Source organism: Dermochelys coriacea, chromosome 16, assembly GCF_009764565.3.
Source record: "Dermochelys coriacea isolate rDerCor1 chromosome 16, rDerCor1.pri.v4, whole genome shotgun sequence".
NCBI lineage: Eukaryota > Metazoa > Chordata > Testudines > Dermochelyidae > Dermochelys > Dermochelys coriacea.
In genome coordinates, this window is record NC_050083.1 from 9,533,906 (window position 1) to 9,561,244 (window position 27,339).

Consider the following 27,339-nt stretch of genomic DNA (forward strand, 5'->3'; position numbering starts at 1 on the left):
TAGACCTTTAATCATTTTTGTTGCTCTTCTCTGGACTTTCCTGAAATGTGGCATTCAGAACTGGACGCAATACTCCAGTTGAGGCCTAATTTATAGTATATAGTATACAGGGATTAGGAGGAAGGATGGTCTTGTATTGGTTAGGGTTTTTTATTCCTTTCTCCCCTTCTGCTTTGAGTTGCAAACTCAGCTGATGGCAGGAGTTCCCTTGCAAGTCTCATCTTCAAGGGGCATAGGGGTGTAAACAACAAAATCTTTGGTCCCTTTTAATGTTCCACTCAAGACCGCATGAGTTGACGGGCCTTCCTTGTCAGGCTGGACACCACACCTTGTGTCGGAGACCAGCATTTCACACTTAGACAATGTTTCTCTTCTGTCTGGTGTTATATGTGGTTACAGAGGCTTACAATGCAAAAAAACTCAAATATTACCTTAAAATATGGCTACAGAGGTTATGAGTGAGATTAATGCAGGCGGGAAATCACAAGTGTTCCATACAGTCTAAATACTAACCGCATTCTTATCATTCTAATGCCTGCCTTAACAATACTAACACACAGGTGAGCCAGACTGGTTCCAGCTACGCATTTGTCAGTGTTGTGTGGAAACCTGGGGATCTTAGCGTGAGCTGGCTCTTGGTCTGCCAGCATCACAAGTACATTTTGTTATTTTATTTTTAAACCCTTTACTAATGTGGCTATTTTTATCTGAAGCCCTAAAAATCCACCCAAATGTCTTCCCCCGATGAAGTAAACAGGAGATGGGATTAGTGACATTACATTTAATCATCCCCTTTATTCCTAACCAGGGGCTGTTTAACAAGGAGGCTTTTCTTCTCTCTGACCCATGTGTCACACAGGGAGCATGCAGCCAAAGGTTTGTTCCTTTTTCCCCCTCTGAGGGGATCACAATGCTGAACTCTGATTCTTCCAGGGGCTGGAATTACTTGGCATGGAGGTGTGTAATGCACTGATGCTATACTGCCACAGAGCTCTGAAAGCCTCAGCACTCAACAGCCTGTTTGCAAAGGAGATGAGTCACAAGGACTAACAGTTTGATGCCAGGACAGCAGCTACAGGGACAGAAGCCCTCAGTCACAGACAGGCTGACATGGGGCAGCAGTTTCATGGAGGGACTGATTTCGAGGGGAGGTGCATGAACTATCAAGCATGTACAAAGTCCTGTAGTGGGACAGTAGCTCCAGCAGCAGGAAGTGTGTGTGTGGGCGGTTTAAAAGCTCTAACTGTGTGGGAGACATCAGGGTTCCCCAGCACAAGTGGGGCCTTATTTGTAGTTCTTCAGATTGGGATGAGATATCACGTGGGCATTCAAAGCCTGACATTTCACTCCCTAGACTGCTACAGTGCCCAGGCCTGATCTGGAAGATGGACACAGGATCTGGTGAGTCCATTCATCCAGATTAAAAACAAGCGCCTGAGAAAAGGAGTTGAGAGGTAGACCTACAACAGCAAAAAAAGAGCAATGGCAGCAACCCTCAGAGTCCGGGTCAACTGACTTTCATTCATGGGGCTCACACTGCAGGTCTAAAATAGCAGAGTAGATGTTCGGGCTCAGGCTGGAGGCCGGGCTGCAAGATCCTCCCCCTTCACAGGCAGAAGAGCCCCAAATGTCTGCTCTGTTTTAGCCCCACACCATGAACCCAAGTCAGTTGACCTGGGCTCCGAGACTAGCTGCCATGGGTTGTTTTTTTTGGCTGTGTGGACGTACCCTGGATGGCTCAGGATTGTCAGTGGGCTCTGGAGCCTTTTCCTGAGCTTGTTGGATTGAACACTCCGGCTCATGGTCAGAATGACTGTCAGGTACACCTTGTACACAGTAGATTGCAGGGCTGCGACCTGCAGGTCAGGCTTCTGTACCCGATCTGGACAAACTACAGAGCTTCCATCCTGGAGAGAGATATGAGAGATGTTGGACTGAAGACTGTTACCATTTTCTGGCTGTTTGTGGCCTACATGAGATGGGAAAGGAGGCCCCTTGGTTAGCACTGAATTGGCCTGGAGACTGAATGTCCCTCATCCATTGAAGGGATTGCCCTCTTTGGGATAAGTGGCAAGGATACCTCATCACTGCTTGTGCCACACCTGTTGTGCAGAGAATCAGAGGGCTCACATCACTCTCCAGGGCAGCCAGCCTGACCCCGTCCACCAGCTCTAGGGCTATTTACAAACCCAAGCTACCTCACTGGTTTCCTGTCCCTGCATCTCTGAACTGTGGCAGGGTGACTGAGAAGAACCTTCTTCACGGTGAAATTCACCCCTGTGGAGAGTACCTGCAAAAGGCCTAAGCACCCACGTCTCCCCTAGATTGAGGGCGTAGGTGAGACTTAAATGGCACATGGACCTGCACTGGCCCCTGTGCACAGAGGATATTGCACCATTCACCCCTTCTTAGATTGTAAACTTGGTGAGGGGGGTGGGGAGGGAGGAAATGCTGTTCCCATGTGCTTGTCCAGTGTCTAGTTTAAACAGGGTGCTGATCCTGACTGAAGTGTCCAGGCACTACCATGATATACATTGTATACAGGGATTGGGAAAAAGGATGGTCTTGTCCTGGACTGAAACTCTGGAGCGCCTGGTTCTGCCACAGGCTGCTGTGGGACCCGGGGAATGTCACTATTCATAGGATCTTCTAAAGCAGCTCAGGGAGACCATATCTAATGGCACAGGAACCGATGGGGGTTCACCTGGACTTGAATATATTGAGGATGGAGATCAGAAGGGGAGATCTAACCATCAGAGAAGTGAGGCTCTATAACAGCCTCCCATCAGGAGTAGGAGGGGGGCAAAGAGCCTATCTACTTTTAAAATGGAGTGTGATACATTTCTGAACAAGATTACATGACAGGATTGCCTGCAATAACAGGGGATTAGATTTGAGGAGTCAAGAGACTCCAGTCCTCCATTCCTACGTCCCTATGTTCCATTGACTTTCCATTAGAGCTGGGCATGGCAATCCCAGCTGTGATCTCTCAGAACCTCAATTCTCCATCTCTAAAAGGGAGACAACAGTCCTTCCTTTCCACCCATCCTTTGTCTGCCTTGCCTAGTTGGACTGCAAGTCATTTGGGGCAGGAACTGTCCCTCATTAGGTACAGCACCTGGCACAATGAGACCCCCATATCAGTTGTGGCCTCTATGAACTACTGTAATAACAATAGGTTTCAGAGTAGCAGGCGTGTTAGTCTGTATTCGCAAAAAGAAAAGGAGTACTTGTGGCACCTTAGAGACTAACAAATTTATTAGAGCATAAGCTTTCGTGAGCTACAGCTCCGAATGAAGTGAGCTGTAGCTCACGAAAGCTTATGCTGTAATAACAATGAACGATAATAATAACCTGGAGCCCTAGTCTGAACCAAATGGTGATTCGGACTGAAGTGGAACCAGAATAAAGAAATGAAAAGTACGTAGCACAGGGTTCTTGCTGCTCTGCTCTTCTTCCCCCTTCAGAGGTTCTTAACTTTACACTCCTTCTTCCAGAGGAGTTTTGAAGTCACAGAAAACATTTTCCAAACCTAATATTAGTTCCAGATGTTCACAGGCATTTTGGTTTGTACCTCACTCTGTAAAACACATTTTCTCTCTCTTTTTTTTCTTAAGTGCAGAGCCTGCTTTGTCTATGACATAATCTGCTAGCAGCCCCGCCAGTGCGCGCGCTCACCCGCGCGCTCTCCCCATTCGAACAGCTCATGTTCGAACAAAGAGCATCCCTCATCTGCCAAGCTGTCACACACATGGAGCTGTGAGTAATTTCCACAAACTTTAAGGAACAGTTCGGGATGCGATTGCTCCTTCTTCTTTTCTGGCTGCTGAGTGGAGAGCCGCTCTCTCTCCGTTGCATGGTGTTGAAAGTATGGTTTGCTTTGCACACAAATTCACCTTGGGAACAGTCCTGGTAACATCCAAGGTTTTGAGGGCTGTGTTTTTCTAAGCACCAGTAATAAGCCTTTAAAAGTGTATTTAGCCAGGGAGTTGGGTGGGCAGGTATTCCCCGAGAGGCCTGCATTTCTCTCACCCTTGCTCCCCAGCACCTCTGTCCTGCACACCGAGACAAAGAAAAAGCGGGGCTGGCTCCTGACTCTGCTCCTGGATGAAGCAGAGGGTAGAATTATTTTTGGCTCAGGGAAAGGGCTTCTTCCACTTGCCAGCAGACTAGGAGGCCAAGGGGTTTGTCGAGATTAGACGCTGGAGCCTTTGGGGGACAGGCAGAGGGCCAGATGCCCATACAGGAGCAAATCCTGCCATGCAGCCAGAGGGTGGGTTGGCACAGGGCTAGCAGAGGGCATTGCCAGGAATCACAATATTAGGAGGTTATAACTCTAATTTTTCTTTTAAAAATACGGATTATCTTCCCACTCTTAAGACCTGGAGATTTCAGGAATAAACTCCAGCAGCATCAAGGGCATAGCTGGTTTTCGGATGGTATGGCTGTGCTGCCGGAATAACCATGCTGTCTCTCTGGGGGAGGGGGCATGGCCAGCTGCCCTATTGAGAGAAGAAGAGTGGAAAACCTCAATTCGCTCCAAAGGCATAGGAGGCATAGCTTTTCCAGGGGGCTCCTGTTTTTAGGTTTTTGCTATTGATTTTATGCAAAAGTCACACAGAGACTGGTGATGGGCAGCAGTATGAGAAAGCAAGAGAAAGAGAGAAATACTCAACTGGAGGCACCCAGGGGCTCATTCTCCGAGTAGCTGGGCACCCACACGTCCAAATGAAATCAACGGGACCTGCGGAGTTCAGCGCCTTGGAAAAATCAGGCTCCTTGGTGTCTCCAGTTGGATGTCCAAAAATCAAGGCATCTAAAATTAGTAGCTCCACAGGTGTGGATAGAGGTTGAGAAAGAAAGAGGGAACATTTGGATACAAACAACTGAGGGAAGAGAGAACTTTGGGGTTTGCTCTTTATTTTTTTTTAATGTCTGTTCATTGTTTTGGTTTTTGTGTGTCCAGAGTGAGGGGCATGTAGCTCTCAGGAGTGATTTTCTTTGCATGTCAAACACATGGCAAAAAGAAAAGAAAATAATAATAATAATCTGTATTTCCTGCTGCTGCTGTCACACAGAGATCCAGCCACATCAAAGAAGAAACCCCACGTTTCCCTCGTCTGGCCTCACCTGACAAATGTGTGAGCAATCTGGAATCTCCATCGAAAACACAGTGCTTCCTTTACCGTGTTGCTTTCCTTTTGCATACTGAGGGTGCCCCTCCAAGGCAAAGAACAAACCTGCCATGCTTGGAAACTGGAACTGTAACCCAGGCACTGCAACGGCATTGGATAGCTTTGGAAATGGAAGTCAGTGACAGGGGAGGGAGGGAAACTTACTTTGAGACAGGGACTGAGGTGTAAACAAATGAGGGGCATCAATTCTGACTGCCCATAGCGGAGGCCCCTGCAAATGATCAGTGGCCTCAGAAGGATGCGCTGATCTTTCCCCGACAATGAAAATCTAGCCTCTGTAGCACAGATGCTTAGTAACGGGGACCATATAAATACCTGAGAGAGAAATCTGACAGGAAAAACAGATGGGACCAAAAATCCCTGCTGGTATAATTTCGTGCAGCTTCCTTGGTTGCGCTAGTTTACACCAGAAGAGAATTTAGCCCACAGGTGCTCAGAAAGTTACAGAGTGAATAAACCCACAAAAATCCACCCACCACTAATAGCCAAATTCTTCTCTCGCCTGCATTTCCCTGGTTTGCCCCTGCCAAGCTGAGAGAAGGAATTGGTTATGAATGATCACAGTGATCATCCCAGGTCCTCCATCAGTCATGACCAGGAGTCTTCTGCCCATTGCCAGCCAGAGGCACTTTAATATCCCCCTGCCCCACACTGGTGCGTGTGCCAGCACCTTGCCCTGCACTGAAAAGGTGCTTGGCTAGCTCCTGCTGAGTCTGCAACAACAGTAACGGAAAGGCTTTCTGAAGAGGAGCCTCTACTAGTCACCAGCCTGTGGCTTGGCACACTCACACCTCTGTCCTACCCATTTGGATACAAAGGTGTGTCAAAGTGACTGTGACTGGAGTGAGGAGTTACATGGTCACAAGAGTATTCAGAGGGCGCTGAGCCTATGCCAAAGAGAGAGCAGTAGTGAGGGAACTGTCTCAGAACCAGCAGGCCGCTAGTGGTCTATGCTCACTAGCGCACATGCTGTGGGCACATCTGTGCAGGCCTCATTGAGAGGCTCAATCTGTCTGGTAGCACTTCAGAGTGATGCCCACCAGCCGGGCCCGTTCCTTGCACTTCTGCAGAGCATGGTTTAGTAATACATACAGTGGTGGAGCCTAGCCCCTGCTAGCGCTGACATGTGTAGCCTGTAGGAGGCGCTCAGACAGCACGGCAATGAGCATGGGATGGGGAGGCAGATAGCACTAGGAAAAACAAATGTAAACAACCCCGCCCACATGTAAACCCCCTGGCCTGTGAGATTTGCAACACAATGTTCCAAAGAAAGAACCTGTAATGTAGAGAGAGAAAGAGAGAGAGAGAGAAACCCACATGCACCATGACTTTTAACTTTCATAGTTAAATGAACCCCAAATCCTCCATTAATTGCAAGATAAGGAACTGAGTTTTGCCTGGTTTTCTCACCAAGCAGAGCTAGAGCAGCAGCTTTCAACACCTTTGGTGCTATGTTTTAGAACACATCATTTTTAATTACTCATCCAGACCCATCAACAAGTTTCACATCCTTTCACCTTGACCTGCAGTCCCCTGAATCATGCTCTGAGTCTCAGCCAAAACATTGACGAGCCTCAGGGGACTGGGTCCACGTTCTGTGTTTATAGCTAAACTCCAAAACCAGGTGAGTTTCAGGTGCTGTTAGTGAAGCTTTGCACAGCTCTAGCTGAGGTCTCAGTTTTGTAGGTTGCCCAATTGCTACAATGGTGGGTACTTTTGAAATGCAAATAACTTCTTTGTAGTTACCAAACACTTTTCTCTAATTTTTCCAAGTAACAGAATCTACAGAGGCCTTCAGCAGCCACTCCCGGTGCAGGAGGTTTGACACTATACTCCAGCTGGTGTCTGTGCTCTGTACCCTTCTGCACAAAGTCCGACAGAGCTCAGACCCATCTGCGGCCAGAAATCTCAGGCACAGAATCAGTTAACATTGCTGTGGCACTTCCGGAGCTGCTGCCCTTTGTCCTCACCTACCTGTGTAGAGGTCAGTGTCTGTGTACTCATCAACCTTCTTGTGCTGAAGGACGTAATCGGAGACCTTTGTCCCAATCGCAGGCTGGACGTCCAGCCACTCCAGAGAGACCACAGTGCTGGAGGGCTCTACGCTGGGGGATAAGCGCAACCTGGGCAGGGCACAAACAAGGCAGAACTCCTGGAGATCAGCTTGCACTCTGAGGAAAGGCAGCCTGTTAAAGCAGCTTCTGAACATATGCCTATGGGCTCTCTCGCACATTCAGACACAAACACATGAACACAAGAAACAAGGGGACAATAGGAAGGGGAGGGAGAAAAAAAACAAAAAAGGAAACTTTCAGCCAGGTGGAGTCAGATCCTGCTGTATGCTGTTCCCTCCTCTACCTGCTCCCCGAAGAGCCTTGGCCTCGTGACTCCTTCTGAATCAGCATCTCTGGGCTATGCACCTACTGCCGACTGGCCAAACTCATCCCACCTGAAGGGCTCTCTGCCTTCTCAGTTAACAGCCTCATAACTACGTCCCTGCAATCTCAGATCAGCTCAGTGACCCTGTGGAGAATGGATATCAAGCAGCCCGAGAGAGTGAAAGAGGAGAGCAAGAAGGTCAAACTTTCCCCCCGTGTGTCTCCATGCTACCAGCTTATACTCAGATGGGGTATAAGTGAAGAGAGAATCTAGCCCAGGTTGTGCCTGAATGGGAGTGAAGGACTGCAAGAGTGTGCACGTCCAAGAGTGTACGGGTGTGTGTGTGTGTGTGTGCAAGAGGGCTTGTGAGCGAGTCTGAGCATGTGTGTGAGCAAAAGAAAGAGAGGGATGAATATGTACAAAGTGTGAGTCAGAGAGCGTGTGTGTGTGAGAGAGAATGGGAGTGTATGTGTGAGGAGAGAGAGGGGTCTGATTCTTCATGGTATGTGCCTTGTATCATAGAATCGTAGGACTGGAAGGGTTCTTGAGAAGTCATCTACTTCAGCCCCTTGCACTCATGGCAGGACTAAGTATTACACCATCATCATCACTGACACCAGTGCAAAGAGGAGCATAAAGTGCCACCAGGTCAGAATCATGCTGACTTTGCACCCCCTTAGGACTGTAGTCAATGACAACACAAAGTGCAGGGCTATTAACAACTAGGCTCTGAGAGTACCAGTGCATTTGCTGAGCTCAGGATGGGAAATCAATGCCGTCTGAGGGTATTGGCTTACTAAAACGATGTTCTCTTCCTAGTGGAGAGCTGGAGCCAGTCTCTCTTCATGCTGTCTCAGCTAATTCCCCATCAGTTTGCTCCTGATTTGTTCTCGCTCTGACAAGCCACAATGAATTGCATTGTAATTCCATTTCTTTCACCGTGTTAAATCCCATTCTACAAGCCGTGCTAATAAGGTGATGAAAAACAACAAAGAAACCTCCCAGGGCCACAGCCAGCATCAGGATATCTGAAAGGCATCAGTCACACAGCAAGATGCACTGGGCCGGGGACCTGAGTTTGTATGCAGGAGCCAGGAGGCACCTGTGGGCAAAACCGTAATCCCACACAGCAAACCATAAGGGGACTGAGTATGTGCTGACCACACCACAACATGGAAGTCATTCACCAAGAGATACATACACAGGCTGAGGGAGAGGACTGCAGTTTGGGAGTCCATTCTCGTCGAAGGCATTCAGGTCACATCGGCACCAATCCTCAATAACGTCTCCTTTCCCTGAGCACCAGTATGAGCTCATCAGGGCTCCCCTGAAGGCCTGGAAAGTTTTATTAAAAAGAAACAAACATGTAAACGCTGAAAGCTCAGGGAAATCAGCTAACACCTAGTCCTTACCCTGCCCCAATTATCAACGTCAATGTCATTAGATCTGGAAAGGATGAAGGAGGGGCTTGTGGATGCAATGGGACTCAAGAGACCTGGGTTTAATTCCCAGCTCTGCCACTGACTTCCTCTGTGTCCTTGGGAAAGTCATTTAATCTCTCTGTGCTTCAGTTCCCACATCTGTACAAGGGGGATAATGATTTGGTCTTGATTGTTTAGACTGTATGCTTCTTCCCCCAGGGCCTGTATCTCTTTATGTGTCTGTACACGCCAACCACAAAGGGAGTCTTTTGAGAAGTAAAATGGCCCATGTGGTCCCCTGCGACTTTCTTGCAGAAGGACAGGGATAAACCCAATTCCAACAAATCTGGGCTCCCTTAACTTGACCTGAAGTTTCAGCAGGATGTACTACTGTTCTTTACTTCCAACTTTTAATATTTCTTATGCTCCAGCCCAGAACTGACTGCATTTCAAAGGTGAGTAGAGTGACTCTTGAATAAAAGGCACCCAGATGCCATCATGCATGCTGTACTCACACACTCCTGACTCATATGAGCAGTCCAACTGAAGTGGGTGGTGCTACTTGCTTGAGTAAGGATTACTCACAAGAATAAGAATTGCAGGACTAGGTATCCCTAGTCGGTACAACCAGAAGAGTTTGTAAAAGCACTTTAGGGAGCACATCTAATGGAAATTATTAATACCTATGCACTGCCATTAACATGACGAGAACTCCTCCCTGCGGTTGCTATTGCCTCAGAGGACTGATATTACAATGTAAGCCTCAGGAGCAATGATGATCCTCATGGATCAGACAGCATGATTGGCCCTAGATTAGTAAAGGTGAAATCATTTTTTAAAAAAATCTAACTTCCTTTGAATCTATTCCTGATGATTGTTCACTTTTTCCTGTTCACTCGGCTTAGGACAGAGACACAGAGCAGGTCAGTTTCACTGTCTGGTTCTCACGCGCTAGCCCCAGGCTGCTGGAGCTGAGTTGCTAATACTGCAGGGGAATGCTTAAAACAAAACCAGCACCCCGGTCTAGTGGTTCAGCTCTGTAACTGGGTCTCAGGAAACCCGGGTTGTAGAGAACGGAGTCCCTCCCACCTGCTGCGTAACCTTAAGCTGCTTCACCTCTGTTGCCCCTCTCCTTCTTTGTCGGTCTTGTCTACTTAGACCGTTAGCTCTTTGGGGCAGGGGATGTCTCCCACTATGTGAACGTACAGCACCTGGCACCCTGGCACTCCAACCTCCATTTAGGTTTCTAAGAGATACTGCAATAATGAAACTCTGACTTCACTGTGATTATTTTTTAAAATCTACTTCTATTAGCTTTTGCAACTCCTTTTCCAATGTATTAGAAGCCCTACATTTTGGACCCCAAACTACTGAGGAGTGTCCCCTATATACCTAACAGCTCTGTTGGCTTTCCCACCCCAGCCAGCTCTTATCTGCCAAATCCCCAGTACTTAAAGCAGCACTATTTCATTCCCTTCAAATCTCCAAAAGTGCCAGACCGCAGTTGCCTGGCCCACATGATATGACTAACTTTAAGGGTTACACCTTAAAGACTGAAATCACCCCTTGGAGAGGACAGGAATGGTTTCAGCAGATTTGGTATTTAACACAACACTGTAGTAAAAACACCTTCCTCGAACCATTTAGAAAAAGAAAGGGTATACGTCACACTCTATTGTTTGGGATTTTGACAATTTCCCCAAACACGTAACCACCTTTATAACAAGGCGCCTTGAGTCACCCAAGTCTGCAATATTTCTGCTTCCAGTCATTTATTAAATGTTCCCATTCAAAAAATAAAAATAAAAAAATAAAAAGGGGGGGGAGGGGATGAGAAAGAGAGCAAAAGGGAGAGAAAATACATCATTATTCTTTAGATCCTAAGTAAAAGCCTAAAAGTGGAATGGGTATTTTTAGACAATTAGAGAATGTCTAGAATAGACAGACAGACAGATCAGATGCAAGAGAATGAATTGTCCCATGTTGCAATCATATAATAATCTCTCAACCTCTGCGTTACCCAGAGGGTCTGCTATAACTAATGTGACCAGGAACTAATGGAAAGAAAAAATACATAAGCAAAAATACATCAGACCCACTCCATAACTGGGAGATGTGGGGGGCTGTACTGCTGACCTAGGTACAATGCCATAGGTGGCTACCTGGGATGATTCTTTCTAAATGGGGCCACAGCTTGGATGGGATTTCCTGATGGTTTTGAAAGAAGAGGAGAAACTGACACATGGATTTTAGAAAAGCATGAGGGAGCCTGAGAGAGAAAGAAGGTTGGATTTCCAAGAGGATTTGAAGGGCATGGAGCTGAGAGTACTCTCCAGCCAGGCCAGGAATGGGGAAGGAAAAACGTTAGATCATCCTTGGCCTTTGAACTGCTCCTCCTGCTCCATGTTATGTGTCCTGCAATAGACTCACTGTTTACAGCTCCCTGCTGGCCCACATGGGTGCGGGCTCCCCTCACATCTCCAGCCAACAAGGGAGATTCGGGGAGCTTGCTGGAGTGAGCGGGGCCATGTGCAGCGTGTCAGAGCAGAGCACCAGGTGGAGCCGAAGAGAGAGAAAACACCTGAGCCACTCAATAGGAAATAGCTTCCAGCTCTCTGAGCTCAATGTCCGCTAGCGCCCATGGGGTGGGAGCCTGCAGAGACAGCTGTGTCAGGCTGCCCAGGAAAGTCACCTGGGCCCAAAGCAAGGTCTGCCAAGCAATGGATTTCCTCTCAGTGACTACACTGCCCTCCTGCCACCCCAAAACTGCACACTGCCCCCTACCACATCCACACTACCCTCCTGCCACCCCTGCACCGCTAGGGTTGCCAGGCATCCAGTTTTCGACCGGAATACCCAGTCGAAAAGAGTCGTGGCGGCTACTGTCGGCACTGTTGACCGCGCCGTTAAAAGTCTGGTCGGCGGCGAAGCGGGGCTAAGACAGGCTCCCTGCCAGGCTCCGCGCAGCTCCCGGAAGCAGTTGGCACGTCTCTGCGGCCCCTAAGCGGCCGGCAATCAGAGAAGCGCCGCGCGCTGCCCCCGCCCCTTAGCTCAGCGCCTGCAGCTCCCTTTGGCTGGGAACCATGAGCAATGGGAGCTGTGACGGTGGTGCCTGCGGGCGTGGGGCAGTGCGCAGAGCCCCCTGGCCCTTCCGCCAGGAGCCATGCGGCGCTAGAGCCGGCAGGCAGGGAGCCTGCCTTAGCCCTGCTGCACCACTGACCCGCAGCCACTTGAGGTAAGCGCCACCTGACTAAAGCATGCACCCCGTACCCCCTCCACACCCCAAACATCTGTCCCAACCCTGAGCCCCCTCCTGCACCCCACACCACTCAGCCCTGGCCCCACCCCAAGAGCCCACGCCCCCAGCCAGAGCCCACACCCCCTCCCACACCCCTTGTCCCAGCCCAGTGTAAGAGATGAAGTTGGGGGAGAGTGAGTGATGGAGGGAGGGGGGATGGAGTGAGTGGGGGCAGGGGAAGGGGTGTTTGGTTTTGTGCGATTAGGAAGTTGGCAACCGAATGCACTACATACTGCCTTTCTGCCCCCTACCATCCCCACATTGCCCTCCTGTGACCCCCGAACTCCACACTGCCCCCAACCACCCCCTCACTGCACACCGCCCTCCTGCCATCCCCGCACCCCACTCTGCCCCCTGCCACCCCTGCACTGCACCCTACCATCCCCGCACTGCACACTGCTGCCTGCCACCCCCTCACCGCACACCACCCTCCTGCGACCCCCGAACTGCACACTGCTCCCTACCACCCCCTCACTGCACACCACCCTCCTGCCACCCCTACACTCCACACTGCCCCCTGTCACCCCTGCACCGCACCCTACCACCCCCGCACTGCACACTGCCAACCCCTCACCGCACACCACCCTCCTGCGACCCCCGAACCCCACACTGCCCTCAATCACCCCCTCACTGCACACTGCTCTCCTGCCACCCCTGCCCCCCACACTGCCCCCTGCCACCCCCACACCACCCTCCTGCGACCTCCGCACCCCACACTGCTGCCTGCCACCCCCACTGAACTGCCACCATATTACCTGTACTGTTCTCATACTGTTACTCTTCACATCCATGGCCCTTGCTGTCTCTGCCAACCCATACGAACATCCGAAAGCCTCACAACCTCAAGCCCAAATGCTGTCGCCCCCTTGCACTCTCCCCTACGCACTACCCGTGTGGCGCACGCCTGCCATGCCAGACAGCCTGGCACCATCACAACATGCCCGTACATCCTCCGTCTGCATCTGCCTTGTCATGTCGCCGTGTACTCACACTGCCCCGAGGATGGTGCAGCTGTGGGTGCATGGTCACTGGTATTCACTAACCTGCATGCACTAGGCTTCCACAGAGTCAGAGGTCGGTGCTTTGGCAGCTCTTTTTCCCTCGCCTAGGCTCGCTCCTTGCTGGATACCCTGGCCACCTAGTGATGTAATCTCACCCACCATGGCCGTGCCCTTTAGCCCCATCCAAGGGTTAATTTCTTTTTTGTTGTTTACAGGAACCACATGCTCCCCCCCTTCCCTCCCAACCCGACACGCTTTAATTCGATCCTGCAGGTACAGAGCCCTGATCTGCCTTGTGTCAACCTTTACACAAACGAGGTTAGCCCATCGATGCGTCCTTCAATTCCACTCATTAGGCTGAGCGCACCTACGCGCAGAAACAGAGTTACACCAAGAAACAATGGGCCCCCGGCCCTGACAGCAGCCTCTATTCAATTTCGCTGACATTTGTTTATGGAGGAGCAGCCGACTGACGTCAAACCGAGCCAGGAGAGGCTGGGCGTCGGGCTCAGCAGACAGCCAGTGGGCAGGCTTCAGCAGGGCTGCACTTTGCTTGTTTTTAATCAGGGTTTCTAGTAAGTGTGTACGCTGGGGAGCGTGTGCGTGGGGAGCTGGGGGGGGGAAATCAGAGGAAGGGAAGAAGTCAGGTGCTTTGGAAAAACAGGTCGCAACAAAGGTCAAAGCAGTTCCTGAAGCAGGATTCCAGCAGGATCCTGCAGCCTCCAGGAAGCTGCATTATCCTTCCAGGGCACCACTGTACAATCTGGGGGCTCCAAATTCCCTTTGGGGCCACCGCCTTGTCCCTTGGGGCTCCATGTCTATCTTAGCATACCCACTGTAACCTTCAGGGATTCCCTGATGCCTTCAAGGGACATTGCCACAACATTCAGGGCTCTGCACTGTGCTTGGGCGCCCCAGCTGCAAAGTGGGGTGCCCAGCTGATTCTGCTGTAGCCTGTAGGAGTCCAATTATCTCCTCCTGTGGGACCCCCCGTAACCTTCAGGAATTCTCTGTTGCCCGGTAGGGACATAGTAGTTGATGAGTGGGACCCGCCTGGCTCATTGGGTACGAATGTGTCTTTTGGGGGTGCTATCTGGTTCTTGGAGGGGCTCAGTCTCAGAGAGTGGTATCTGCTACCCTGCAAGCTAGGCTGTCACCGTAACCCGGCTGCCTGCTTGCTTTCTCTCTCTCCTGAGCATGGGAAAGAAGGAAGGGATGCTGCACAGAGCCTGCTTACATAGACAAAGGTGAAACTGCAATCACTGTAATCCAAACAGTGACCCTCAGGGAAAAAAAGACTGCTTGCAGATGGCAATAGTGGGACACATCTGAAGGGGGAGAGATCTGCCATTTATCCATCTTTGATTAACGAGTGTATCTTCAAACACAGCTGTGCTCGGGCCCAAAACACCTTTAATCCAGCCCTGACCCTGGGTGACTGAAGACTCTCTGTTCCCTGTCTTGACATTGGGGTGTCTGTCACTGGGGGCTAATCCCCCAGGAGGCTACCCTTTCTTGTCCTTGACACAGCTATCTCATTGCTTTGGTGTCTGTGACTGAAAGGTACTTCTCCCCGCCCCCATACCCAAAGTGAACCCTTCTCTCTCCTCGACACCACTGTCTTAGGACATTGGCAAGGGAAGCCCATAGCACCATAAAGTTAACCCTGGATGTGCTGATTTAGGGCCCGATCCTGGAAAAGTACTGAGCCATGGCAAGTCAATGGGACATGAGGATGTGCAACACCTCACAGGGTTGGGTCCTCCCTGTTGGAGGCGCCCGTGATGGCAGAGTAACTCCCTTCCCACAATGCACTGAACAGGCTGCTCGTCCTGCGGGAGCTAACCACTCCCCAGCATCCTGACCCTGCTCTGAGTCCTCAGGAAAATTTCTCCTTCAATTTAAAGTATCAAAATTGTATTGCTTCCCTGTGAGTCAGGGCACTTGGTTTACATCCTTCAGTGCCAGAGGCAGATTTATGAGAAGAGAAACTGGCTCAGAAGTTTTATTTTCTAGATGAGGAGTCATGCCATTAGATATATAGCGTTATGAATCACCGCAACAGCATCAAATTTGCTCTTAAAGGTATAATAAGACTGACACCCAACACCCACACATACCCATATAATGGATTGATGATTCCCCCCACAAGACGGCTACTTTGTTTGTTTTGACGTGAACAAGACATAAAGGGCCGTAAAACCCCATCTTGCCATACGTTGAGTCTATTCTTAACAAATATTAGGGAAATGAATGACCCACGTACCCCATCTATCATTGATGTGAGTGCAGATGGGTCTTTCTTCCCTTCTTGTTTGTGCCACGGGGAACGCAGGGCTTGCTTAGTTTTCATGGCTCAGAGGCTCAGCAATTGAATACAGAAACATTTTAACAGTCTGCCGACAGTTCAAATCCAGGTGAGAAAGGGAAGGATGGAAAGTCATTCCTGTAGGACAACTTTTTGGTGGTCGCTGGGAAATGTCCTGCGGGCCCCAGTCCAGCTCCCAGGACCTTGAACACAAAGAAAGTTCCACCACCAGGGCTGACTGAGGAACAGCTGCTGGATAGTGGGGAGGGAGAATCTACTTCAAGTGCCCGAGCTTTCAGGCCAGCCTTTTCATAAGGACTCAACACCCATCATGGGGCTCAGGATTTCCAAAGAGCTCAGAGGGTTGGGTGCATGTTGGGTGCTGAGCATGTCTGAAAATATGGCCTCAACTGGAGCTGCTAAGGATTGGAAATCTGGCCTTACTTATTCTTTGGATCAAAGAACTTTTGTGGTTAGTACATGCCTCATTTTCAGGAAGAATTGCAGAGGGGAATATATGGATCAGGGGGAAAAAATGCAGGCAGGTTGAATGCAGAAGTGGATTTCTGTGAGGGAATCTGACTATAGACTGTTTGGATGGATTCTTCTGATAGAAATTCGCTATTCTGCTACATTGTGTGTCTTGCATTGGTGTCCTGGATAAGCCTCTCAAACCTTAATCTCTGTATTCCCCCAGTGACTGACTTCTTGGTTAGACCAACCTCAGCAATAAATGAGAGTTCCATCTTTTTCTTGTTACTCCATGGCCTCCTTCAAACAGTACAGTGGACAGCCCCTTTGCCAGGAGGAATGGGTAAAGGGCTCGAAATCAGCACATTGCTCAAAACCAAGAGGCAGCTTCTAACCGAACGATGTATGCAATCATGGAGTCTTTTCTGCATCTGAGAGCAGGGTGCTAGACGCCTGGGTTCTATTGTCAATTCTGCTGCTCGTGCATTGGGATACCTTGGCCAACCTGCTTCACCTCCCCATGCCTCAGTTTTCCCACCTGTAAAATTGGGATAATAATCCTTCTTTATCACATCGGAGTGCCTGTGACGCTAAAAGGAAGTCATGGAGTTCCTCTCTTTATCTCCATCTATCCATTTTGCCTATATATAAATTGAGTGCATATTCTCATGATGGTGAACCTGAACAAGATGCTGAGAAGACTTATATTCTTGCAGCTCATTGCAAAGGGAATTGAGAAACCAGCACCCATCTACTAGGCCATTGTAGATCATCCCAAAAGAGTTAGATACAGATCTGATCTGTCTTATGCCTCCATCATCCTTTATGGGATAGCAGACTTTCCACTGTGACCCTCCATTCAATGGGCTGTTACTCAAAGCTGCTTTCCCTCTTGTACATTATACATGCCTTGTTTGTACTGTGTAGTCTGACTGCCTCTAGGCCCCATCTGTTACTCTCTGGTCTCCGAGGTGCATCCTGTGACTTGGCTACATGGTCTCCATGCATTTCCAAGGCATCAATGACGGGTATCTCTAGGCAGCGCTACATGAGTTCCAAAGTAACATCACATCCCTCTGGAAAGAAGAACCAAGGCCATGGCCCCATTCTTCCATTGTGAAGCTGCTAACTTAGCCAAAACATGGGATCGGCTTGATCTCTGGTGGCAGTTAGTCCCACAGCCAAGACTAACATCCTGCTTTTCTGTACCACTAACTTGACACTGGGGTTCATTAACCACATGATCCTCCTTGTCAAACACAGCTACGGCTGTGGAGAGTGGAGCAAAAAGTGCCCTTGAGATACAGCAGCCAGTTCGTACCTTTATCATAATTACAGGGCAAATCCCGTACAGGTAAATGCTACAAGTTTTTACAGCACCTAACACAATGGGATGCTGATCCATGACAAGGGCTCCTACGCACTACAGTAATACAAATAATGCCCTGGGCATTATTCATTGGCATTCATTCATTGGCGAGTGAAGGTTCTGCAAGGATTAGGGCCATATAAGCACCTAGCTAGACAGAACTGTAATCTCAGGTCAGACCTTGGTTCCAGTGCATTTCAAACCCAGCAGCATGGCTCAATGGGCTTCAGCAGGAGATAAATGCTACTCCATATAAGTTACAACATCTAAGAGAGGAGATAAAAATAAAGGACTTCCCAGACCAGGGACTCTTTCCAGGATTATGGAGTTTGCGTCTGCAAGTCTGTTCCAGATTCAGAGCAAAGGAAGGTGAAATTTCCCTACTGTTGTTGGCAGGCGACCACATCTTCTAGTGCTCACACCCTTCTCTTCTCCGGCTGCTTCTCCCTGGGGAGCAGTATCTCCTGCAGTTCATCCTGTGAAGGGACTTCGACATTTTGCCAGAAAGCTCAGGGTGCTGGAAAGGATCCAGGAGGGGCAATGCACTGGCTTCTACTATTGATGGGAACCAAGGGAGCAGCAGAGGAAACTGGAAAACCTGGCAGCATCAGACAACATTCATACTGTAACGACAGTCCCGTCCAGGCGAGTCGGCTTTGCTTTCACACCTAGAATACAAAGCTCCCTATTATAGCACAATAGGGCAGATCAGAGCGGGCCTATTCACTAATGCAAGTCGGATGTGGACGAGATCCATATCAGGAAGAGGCCCGAGTGGCAAAACTTTGCACAGCGTATTAATGCAAGAATGATGAGTGCCAATTAATAGATATAAACCGCCTTCCCTCCCCCCCACCCCACACTCAATAACAACTTTGTCCCCAGTTGCTCTGGCTCCCTTGCGACTTTGTCCATGGAAAAATAAATTACTGGCACCGACCTTCCATGTCTTCAGACTCTGCTTTGGGGGAATTATCTGCGTGCACAGAATGTTTTCTTTTCTTTCAGAAGCTTGCCTGGCCTTCCACTTCTGCACAGTCTGGCGGGGCTAGGACCCAAGAGTGCTTGGAGAAGCTGGCGAGAGCTGCAGTGTTGGAACCAAGGCCCTGTGAATGCCAGTTTCCCTGGCATTGCTGCCGGTCACAGGTACAGATTTTTCCTCCCTTCCCCTAAAACAAGCAGCTCTGGGATACCACAGAGAAACAGCCCTGAAAAATGTGACCAGTGGGAAGAGGCACAAGTGTCTGTCTGCTTGAACAGACTTCAAGGGATAAGAGCGAAATATCACAACCTTGTATGCAGTGCCTCCTGGCCAGCTGTAGGTCAGAAAGTGCTCTGAGTAAATCCACATTTGACATGCTCTAGCTCCACTTTGATTGTTTTCCTCCCTGCATTCGCAGAGGCTCTCAGCACTATGGCATCCCGATTCATTTTCTCAGTCCATGGCTCTGGCTTCCCCAGGTCCAAGTTTGCTCTGCCTCCAGGGCAAACTGTGATGTCATCAAAGAGAGTGATTAACTCATGGAAATTAGAGATAGCAAGGGGTGGCCTGGCCAAGCTGTCAATACCTACACTGGCTTGTGAGCCTCCCAGAGACCTTCCCATGCTGATCTGCAGCTGCTTGGATAGTTGACTGTCAACAAACCCTCCTGTCCTCTCCCACCTGTCATCACTTCCTGCTTCCCCTCTGCACCAGAGCATCCCAAGATGTGTGTTGGTGGATCTGGGGAGATGCTACACTACCAGTGTTCCCAGGGTTTTTCCCAGCAAACATAGATGCACTTCACTCCAATTCAGCCTGCAGAGTGCACCTTTCTCGGGGATGCTTGTTTTGCACATTGCTACACATGAACATCATGTTACAAAGCAAATCCCTGCTGGAAACGTGCGCTACCTCCCCATGATGACAAAGCATCCCTGAGCCTCGGCTCATGTTATCCAGTTGGGCCTTTGGATCACATTGTTATGGGGTTTCTTGCAGCTCCTTTCAATCTCCCATTTTCCCTGGCAGAAGCTCTGGCACAGCGGATGTGGGGAGCGCACCAAGACTCGCTGTCCTGGCGCACCCCTTCACAGTGAGACCCAGCACTGCAGCACGTCCGCCTCAGTTTCCCCACAATGCTCTTAAGCCTATTCCCGGCATAGATCTGACCTGACCCCCCAGCAAATCCACCTTTCCATGGTAACAGTATCCTTTGGACAAACTCCCAACCTCCTCCCCCTGCCCCCCCCAAAAAAAAACTCCAAAGGAAACTTTGGCTTAGCTGGGCTCAATGTCCAGCCCCCTTCCTTACAGGTAGGTCCTAGCTGCCAGGGCAGTCTTCACATCCACCAACAGGTACCTGGGCTCTGGTCACCCCAACAATCCCGCCTCCTCCTACCAAGGGCCCTGGCCAGCCAAAGTCCTCAAACAGCTCGTGGCCCTCACCCAGGCTTCACACCCCAAGGCAGGAGCAATCTGTCTGCTCTCCTCCCAGCCAACACTCAGCTGCTGGGCTTTCCTCTGCAGTCAGCTCCTCTTCTTTCCTTCCCAGCCAGTTATCCCCACTGCTGGGCTTTCCTCAACATACACCCCACATCCAGAGCAGGTGACAGCAGGGTGGGGCTAAGTGAACTGGGCTGACTGCCCCACAGATTCCTGGTCCTTAAAGGGGCAGGCCATCCTGTCACAGGAGGTTCAGCCATTGGTGATGGAAAGTAAATTCTGTGCCCAGGTGCTCAGATACCATGCAGGCAAGTGCAGTGTGAAAACCCAAACAGAATGGATTCCCCACTCTGCCCCGAGCATCTGCCTTGGGAACAGTTGGGCATGGATGTGTGATAGTGATATCAGCTTAAAAGAAGGTATCAGAGCCAAAGCCCAGTTGGAACCCCATTCTCAAATGCCTACTAATTATTATTAGCTGCCCTACAGTAGCACTTAGGGTATGTCCACACTAGATTGCAAACCTAGATGTACTGGACTTGGGCTTGTGGTCTCATGTGTTTCCATGCCAGTGCATGAGCATCCACATGGCACTGTAAACCTGCGTTTCCCATTGCTGGACTCAGGTCTCACACCTGTACTAACGTATCCCTACTGTGCCACGCAGACTCCCTGACTCCGGTCTGCCGCTGGAGCTGTGTCCACACTGCAAAACGACAGGCCTGGGGGGCGGGGAGGCAGGTTAGACAGGCTGCCATTGCTTTCGCCACTGTGTCGTCTAGACCCTGCTCAGAGCGGTAACAACGCCGGCTCTTTGTCTGCAGCACGGAGGGGAACTTCTGAGAGAAAGCTTCGTGCAAACGCAGCCACAGAGTTGAGACGTCTTGTGGGGGGTGCGTTACTTTTCATTACAGCCCCCCCCCCCCCAGCCCAGCACCCAAAAGAGCTTTGGAAGGATGGGGGAGTGGAGTGTGTGATGAAGGGGTTTCCCTCCCTCTCTCCTTTCATGGCCTCATTTTCATCAACGGGCTCCAACCTTTCAGGCAGTGCAGCCAAGCAAACAAAGACAACCCTGCGGCCTCTGAGGGGGGTTTCTTAGTTGGGGATAACTCCAGGCTGCCTCTGTGGGTCAGGCTCAATGCAAACACTGTGCGCTTCCTCAGTCCTGAAGCCGTGCCTCCCTCAGCCCCTCAAAGCCATGGGCCTGATCTCACGTGCTGACTGGAACTGCTTCTGTTCCGGCACGGAGGCCCCATGGCCGAGCCTGGCTGGCTGGTGTGCTCAGGCTGGGTACCATCGGAGGGGCACCCGCTAACCAGAATGCCGGGAAGAGCCAATGAGAGCCTTCCCAGTTGGATTTTTCCACTTGGCCGTTTACTTGGCCAAATTGAAGGAGGACAGATGGCCAGTACGTGTCTGAGTCTCCTTCTGCTTATCCCATCTGCTCCGGGCAGCTACTGAGAGTGAGAGAGAGAAGGGGCAGGGGGAAGGGAGGTGGGCAGCAAGCTGCATTTGGGGATTCCAGCAGAGCTGGTTTCATCGGTGGGGCTGCTTGCAGTTCCCTTTGCGACCCATCACCTCCAGCCACAGCATTCCAAGGACTCCGCGAGCTGGAGCATTTCCCAGGCAGGCGGCACTGATGAGCAGACTCCTACAGCTGCCGAGGATGGGTGGGTGAAGCATTGATGAAGAGGACGGACTGGCTCTCAGGGGATAAACCTCAGTGCACGTTTACTGATCAAGTTCCCAGCACAGCCCTGTTTGTGCAGAGAAGCGGGTGGGTGTTGTCCCCTCCTTAGAGTATATATTGGCCATACTGATATTTACAAGCCTGTATAAGGGGAGAGAAGGTAATAAGCATAGATAAAGGCCTCTCTAGCACTACCAGGAGAGCGCCTTTGGTCGGAGGGGGGAATACAAACAAGGCCATCATTTAAGGCCTCTGGCACACAGGGAAGTGTTAAGTGTTGGCTCGGCTGAACCTTTTCAGGGGAGGTCAGATCCATGCAGAGACACAGGGGAGGGGGGCTGGATGAACATTGGCAACAAGAGAATGCAAAGTGCAGCCAGCGGCATCAGACCACAGATAGTAATAAAGAATTGTGCTACCATCTAAAGAAACCTCCCCCCCTCCCTTCCCCCCCCACCCCCCGCAACATGCACACACACAGTGGTACTGTGCATGCGGGAAGATCTCTCACCGGACTCTCACATGCAGTGAAGTGAGAGGTCTCCACTTGGGGTGGGGGAGATAAAGAAACGCCCCCATAGAGTCCACCAAGGTCAGTATTGCTCACTGGACCCTGGGCATCTCCTTCAACTGAGGAAGAACAAGGGTGCGAAGGGAGCCTGGCCTCTCCTCTTCCCGAAGCCATGTGGGAGGTGACGGTCCCTAGACTGTCACGGGTGTTTTTGACCATGCACTGGCAGCTCCACTCACGCAGCAAGCCCTTCCTTCAGGTAGTGTGCTGTGCTCTTTGCTGCGAGGGCGACACAGCTAGCGATTGACGCTGAAATTACTCACGTTTAAAATTAAATTAAGGTCCCAGAGGTCTCCTAAAATTCTAACTAGAAGTTCATTTGTCTCCTTACATACAAACAGAGCTTTGAATCAATCTCCCGCAGGAGACGAGATTAATCTCCCTTTGCTCCCCTTCCCCCGCAACCATCTAAGCGTTTCTGCAGCTGGCCAAGTTGCTCTGGGAGAGCTTTTGTGTGTGTGTGTGTGTTTGTTTGATGGGGGAAAGTGCAATGCAAATGAAAATAATATCTTTCAAGAGGAAGTTCCCAGCCAGTCAGGTGTGACCCCCCCACACTCAAACCAGCATCCCTTGGCTTGCTATTGGTGCCGAAGGTGGATTCCTATAGGTAACCAGCATACTATGCATGCACTGAATCTTCTAGGTCTCAATACTGTGATGTTCAGAGTGTGTGGGGGGAAGCGTAAGCTCCATTCTCTTCCTGCTGCCTCTCTGGGTTAGCAGGCTGGCTCATTTTCCAATCGCCTCTTCCAGGGGACTTGGAGGTTTACAGAGTATGCAAACCTGATGTCTCTCGCTTTCTCAGCCTGTGCCTCTGGGTGATTATCACGAGCGGGGCTGCTAGTCAATCACACAGCTGCAGAGAGCTGAGAAGTCAAAGAAGCAGAAAGGTGAGAATGATAATATTACAGGCTTTGCCTCTTTTCTCTTTCTCCTGGCTGCGCTCAGAGCTGGAGGAATTCCCCCTGCTCGGTCGTTGCAGGAGATGGATGCTCCCCCGGCTCAAAGTTGGAGAGCAGTGCCAGGGAAACTCCAGGTGCAATGAGAGTCACCTTGCCCGACCCAAGAGGTGGATGTGAGGCCAATGCAGGGCAGGAATACATTGGTGGAATAGCATGGGCTAAGCCCAGGAGACCAAATGACCATGGCAGACATCTAAACCGCACCCTCCTGAAGACAGGGTGGAGTGATTCCTTTCCTTGGCACTGAAGCCTGTCTGAGAAAACGCTGTTGTTACATGTCTCTTCCTGTGGGGCTGTTTGATGGCTGCTGTGTTCACTTGATTGCATTCTGTGCCAAGGGTCATGGGGAGAGGGAGCTTTTCCATAAGACAGAACAAAGATGAAGGATGGACAGAAACCTTTGTGCTTCACTGCACGAGCCAAACTGATCAATAAGTGATGGAGGAGAGGGAGAAACCTCAGAAAATTGACAGGAAAGCATATGTTGCACCTCCCTCTGAAGCGCTGACTGGTCGCTGTCAGAGACAGGATCCTGGCACGGATGGACCATTGCTCAAACCCACCGTTACAGTGCCTGTGGTGTTACGGTGCACAAGCAGACGGAAGCCGTACAGAGACAGCAGACTAGCCTACACACTGAGACGGTCCCCAGAGACCTCTAGTGAGATGATGCCCCGCACTGCATGCCTTAGTCCAGAGGTGGGCAAACTACGGCCCGCGGGCCACATCCGGCCAGTGGGACCCTCCTGCCCTGCCCCTGAGCTCCTGGCCCGGGAGGCTTGCCCCCGGCTCCTCCTCTGCTGTTCCCCCCTCCCCTGCAGCCATGCCGCCGCGTGGGCAGTGCTCTGGGCGACGGGGCTGTGCACTCATTCAGGGCAGTGCGGCAACTGGTCTGGCTCTGACCGGGTGGCACAGCTGCCAGACATGCTGCTGTGAGAGGCATGGTAAGGGGGCCAGGGCCGGGGGGTTGGAGAAGGGGTGGAAGGTCTCGGGGAGCAGTCAGGGGACAGGGAGCGGGGGGATTGGATGGGACAGACATTCTGGGGCGGGGGTCAGAGGATGGGGAACGGGGGGGTTGGATAGGCGTGGGAGTCCCGGGGGGGGGCTGTCATGGGGCAGGGCTGTAGATAGGGGTCGGGGCAGTTAGGGGACAGGGAGCGGGGGGGTTGGATGGGGTGGGGTCCCAGGGGGACAGTCAGGGGACATGGAGCAGGAGGGGTTGGATGGGTCGGGAGTTTTGAGGGGGGCAGTCGAGGGGCAGAAAGTGGGAGGGGGCAGATAGGGGGCAGAGGCAGGCTGTTTGGGGAGGCACAGCCTTTCCTACCCAGCCCTTCATACAGTTTTGAAACCCTGATGTGGCCCTCAGGCCAAAAAAGTTTGCCCACCCCTGCTTTAGTCATAGCCTCTGCCTATTTGCATCAGGCTCGACTTAGACAGGAAGCAGAGGACTGGAGCTCACTCGAAACCAAGCTGGGTAGTTGTTATAAACTGAAGAGAGGCAACAAAGTCACCTGCTCCACCCAAGACAGTTGAGTCGCATCAATTTGACTGGTAGAGCAGGAGTTCTCAGTGGAGAACGGAGAGTCCTTTCACTGCAGAAACCTTCATTAACAGCCCATGCATTGCAGCACAGATAGCCAGAGAAGGCCATGAATAGGTCTCTGAATTTTGAAATGAATTTCCTTGGGCTGGGCTGAGTCCCGCGGACACAGGAGCAGTTAAGTCGCTGGGAAAACGTTTGCAGAAAGAGAACTTTGAAGATCCATGTGTGCAAGTATTTGCAGAAAGTAAAGTTTGAATCCTCAGACCCAAGCACTGGCATAAGTGGTTGTGCATTCAATCTGCAAACAGAAATACTGTCCCTCATGTGACTTTTTGACCAGTTGCAGCCTGACAACACACAGGAAAATTCAAATATGCACTATCAAAGAATCAACCCACATGTTATTTACTAAATAAATGTGAAGAACTCATTATCTGCTTGCAGATACTCCACAGGAGAGCAATAGCTACATCAATTGAGTATTACCCACTCCAACAGCAGACAGCAAACGGGAGTTTTTGGAGGAATAACTGTGGATCCTGTGCTTGGAGAAAAACACTAGACTAGTTTGTGTGTGATTCATGTTGCATGGCTGCTGCAGTGAAGTCTATCTCTCTGGTCTGAGTATTCACACCAGGTCGGACATCTTGGAGTTTGAGTGGTAGTCCTAGACACCTGCATTTGTTGTTTGTGTTCATGTTTTCTTATCTTTCCCTTTTGCTCTCTTACAGAATTGCTGTTCCTTACAGCAAATCATCACCTAGGGAAGTGTGTCATTTTACAGATTGCGCCACATAAGGGTCAGCACGTAGCTACGCTGCCCTGAGAGCAGGCCAGGAACCGCCGTGGGACTTTGAGAGTCACCTGATTCCTCCTGGTCTCCCCATACTCTGGGGTGGGGGAAGTTATCTGTGCCAGATTTATGCTTGGTACAGATCACTTCCCCATCAGTACTGGTGCATGGTGAGGGAGGGAGGAGTCAAGGCTCTTCCCACTGTAGGCCCCTGTCTGCCAGTCCATGCAGGACGGGGAGTAACCCTGCATTGAAAGCTGCTGTCCCTTTCACGCACTGACCCATGATATGGGGTAGCATGCGCAAGGGGAAGCTGGTAACCTCTTACATCCTTGCTTTGGTGTATAAAGTAGCTCACAATTGTGCCCTCAACAGGAAAGAAGCATTCAAAGAATCAAAACAGGACAAAGACCCAATGTGGGGAAGGGACAGACAGAAGAATGGTGCACATCTGTATGTGCGCTTAGCTCAGCTCTGGCTGGGGAGGGCACTGCTCCCAGTGACTCCAGTGGAGACGAAGAATGGCCTGGTAGCTGGGCCTGTAGACTCAGGAGAACCTGTGTTCAGTTCCTGGCTCTACCACTATCTCTCTGTGTGACCTCAGGCAAGTCACTAAATCTGCCCTGCACCTCTGCGGTGTAGGGTAAACCCCATGAACTGCAGTAAGCTGCTCAGATACTATGGTGAACTCCTCTAGTGAGATGGGGACTTGGTAGCCAGGGCTCAATTTGGTCCTTTATCAGCTAGTAAAGTCCCCAACCCTAGCTCACTGCCTCTGTGCATGGGGAGGACTGAGAGAACACTGTGCTCCCATAGGAGTAGGAATTGTCGGTGTGAGGAGCCTCTAGAACTTAGGTCTGCTGGACACCGAGCAGCTGCTGTACCCATGTCACCAGCCAACAGTTGTAGGCCAGCAGCGACCGACAGGCTGTGAGCCTGGAGGAGCCAAGTACCACAGAATGTGCTCCCCACAGAGGGCCTGTCTGGCTGTGCTCACGGGGGCCCTGATTGCTCCAGGCACACTATTTAAGCCTGGCGGGGACACCAAGAAGTGGTCTGTGCAACCAGGTGGAGCCCCATCTGGGTCTATGACAGACCCTGCTCCTTCGCCTTGCTTTGGTTCTTGGCTTCTGACCTTGGCGTCGGTTCTTGGTTTCCGACTTCAGCCCTGCCCACTTGGCCTGGCCGCCCATGCCCTGGCTGTGACAATTTGGTAGGATCAATTTCAATAGGTAGTGAACTTAACCCAGGGGTGTCCTGAAAGTTTCCACTGCATATTCTCCTACCAGTAATCCTTACCCTGTAGGATGCCAACTTCTTTACCATAGAGGGCCTGCGTCATTTCAACCCCAATTCTTTCAGTCAATGGAGACACTGTGCTCTCCCCAGTAGAAATCATGTTGAGGGCACCGAGCCTGCTGTAAGAGCAATGCAGTGTACATCTTGGCTCTCTCCCGACACTGGGAAGGAGAGACCTGACTCAGTTTCCCACAGAAGCGACGGCGAGTTCTTACTGGGGGTTCATGGCTTGCGGCTGGGGGTTCTGAATTAGGGCTGATTGGCTCTAAAGACGTGGGGAGCTGTCTCAGCCAACAGAGGATGCAGAGCTAAAGGGGGGGAAATAACCTGCTGAAAGTGACTGAAGCACAAGGAGGGGAGGACAGAGAAAGAGAGGAGCGGAGGGAAGGAATGGGGAGAAAGGGCCAGGCAGACCAGATGAAAAAAAGGTTTAAAAAAAATAAAAAGGAGGAAAGAGAGAAAGGGGAAAAGAATGGAACAGAGAAAGTAGGAAGTGATATGAAATAACTGAGAGAGAAGAGACTGACAGCACAAGACAGAGAGCAAGCTGTGGTGGGGGGTGGACCTGGAAGACAAAAGGAGTTAATTACCTGTGTCCTGCCCCAGACAAAAAC

At 50.7% G+C, this 27,339-nt stretch overlaps 1 protein-coding gene across 2 annotated transcripts in view; it reads right to left on the minus strand.

Annotated features, from left to right (window-relative positions):
* Window positions 1–27,339, minus strand: part of ASTN2 (astrotactin 2) — a 628,164-nt gene that overhangs the window by 137,441 nt on the left and 463,384 nt on the right. For both annotated transcript variants that reach the window (XM_038374351.2, XM_043498583.1), the window contains 2 exons: window positions 8,776–8,909; window positions 7,170–7,318 (listed from right to left, as the gene is read on the minus strand). In XM_038374351.2, coding sequence (XP_038230279.1) covers window positions 7,170–7,318; window positions 8,776–8,909 — 283 coding nt within the window. The remainder of the gene's footprint in view (window positions 1–7,169; window positions 7,319–8,775; window positions 8,910–27,339) is intronic.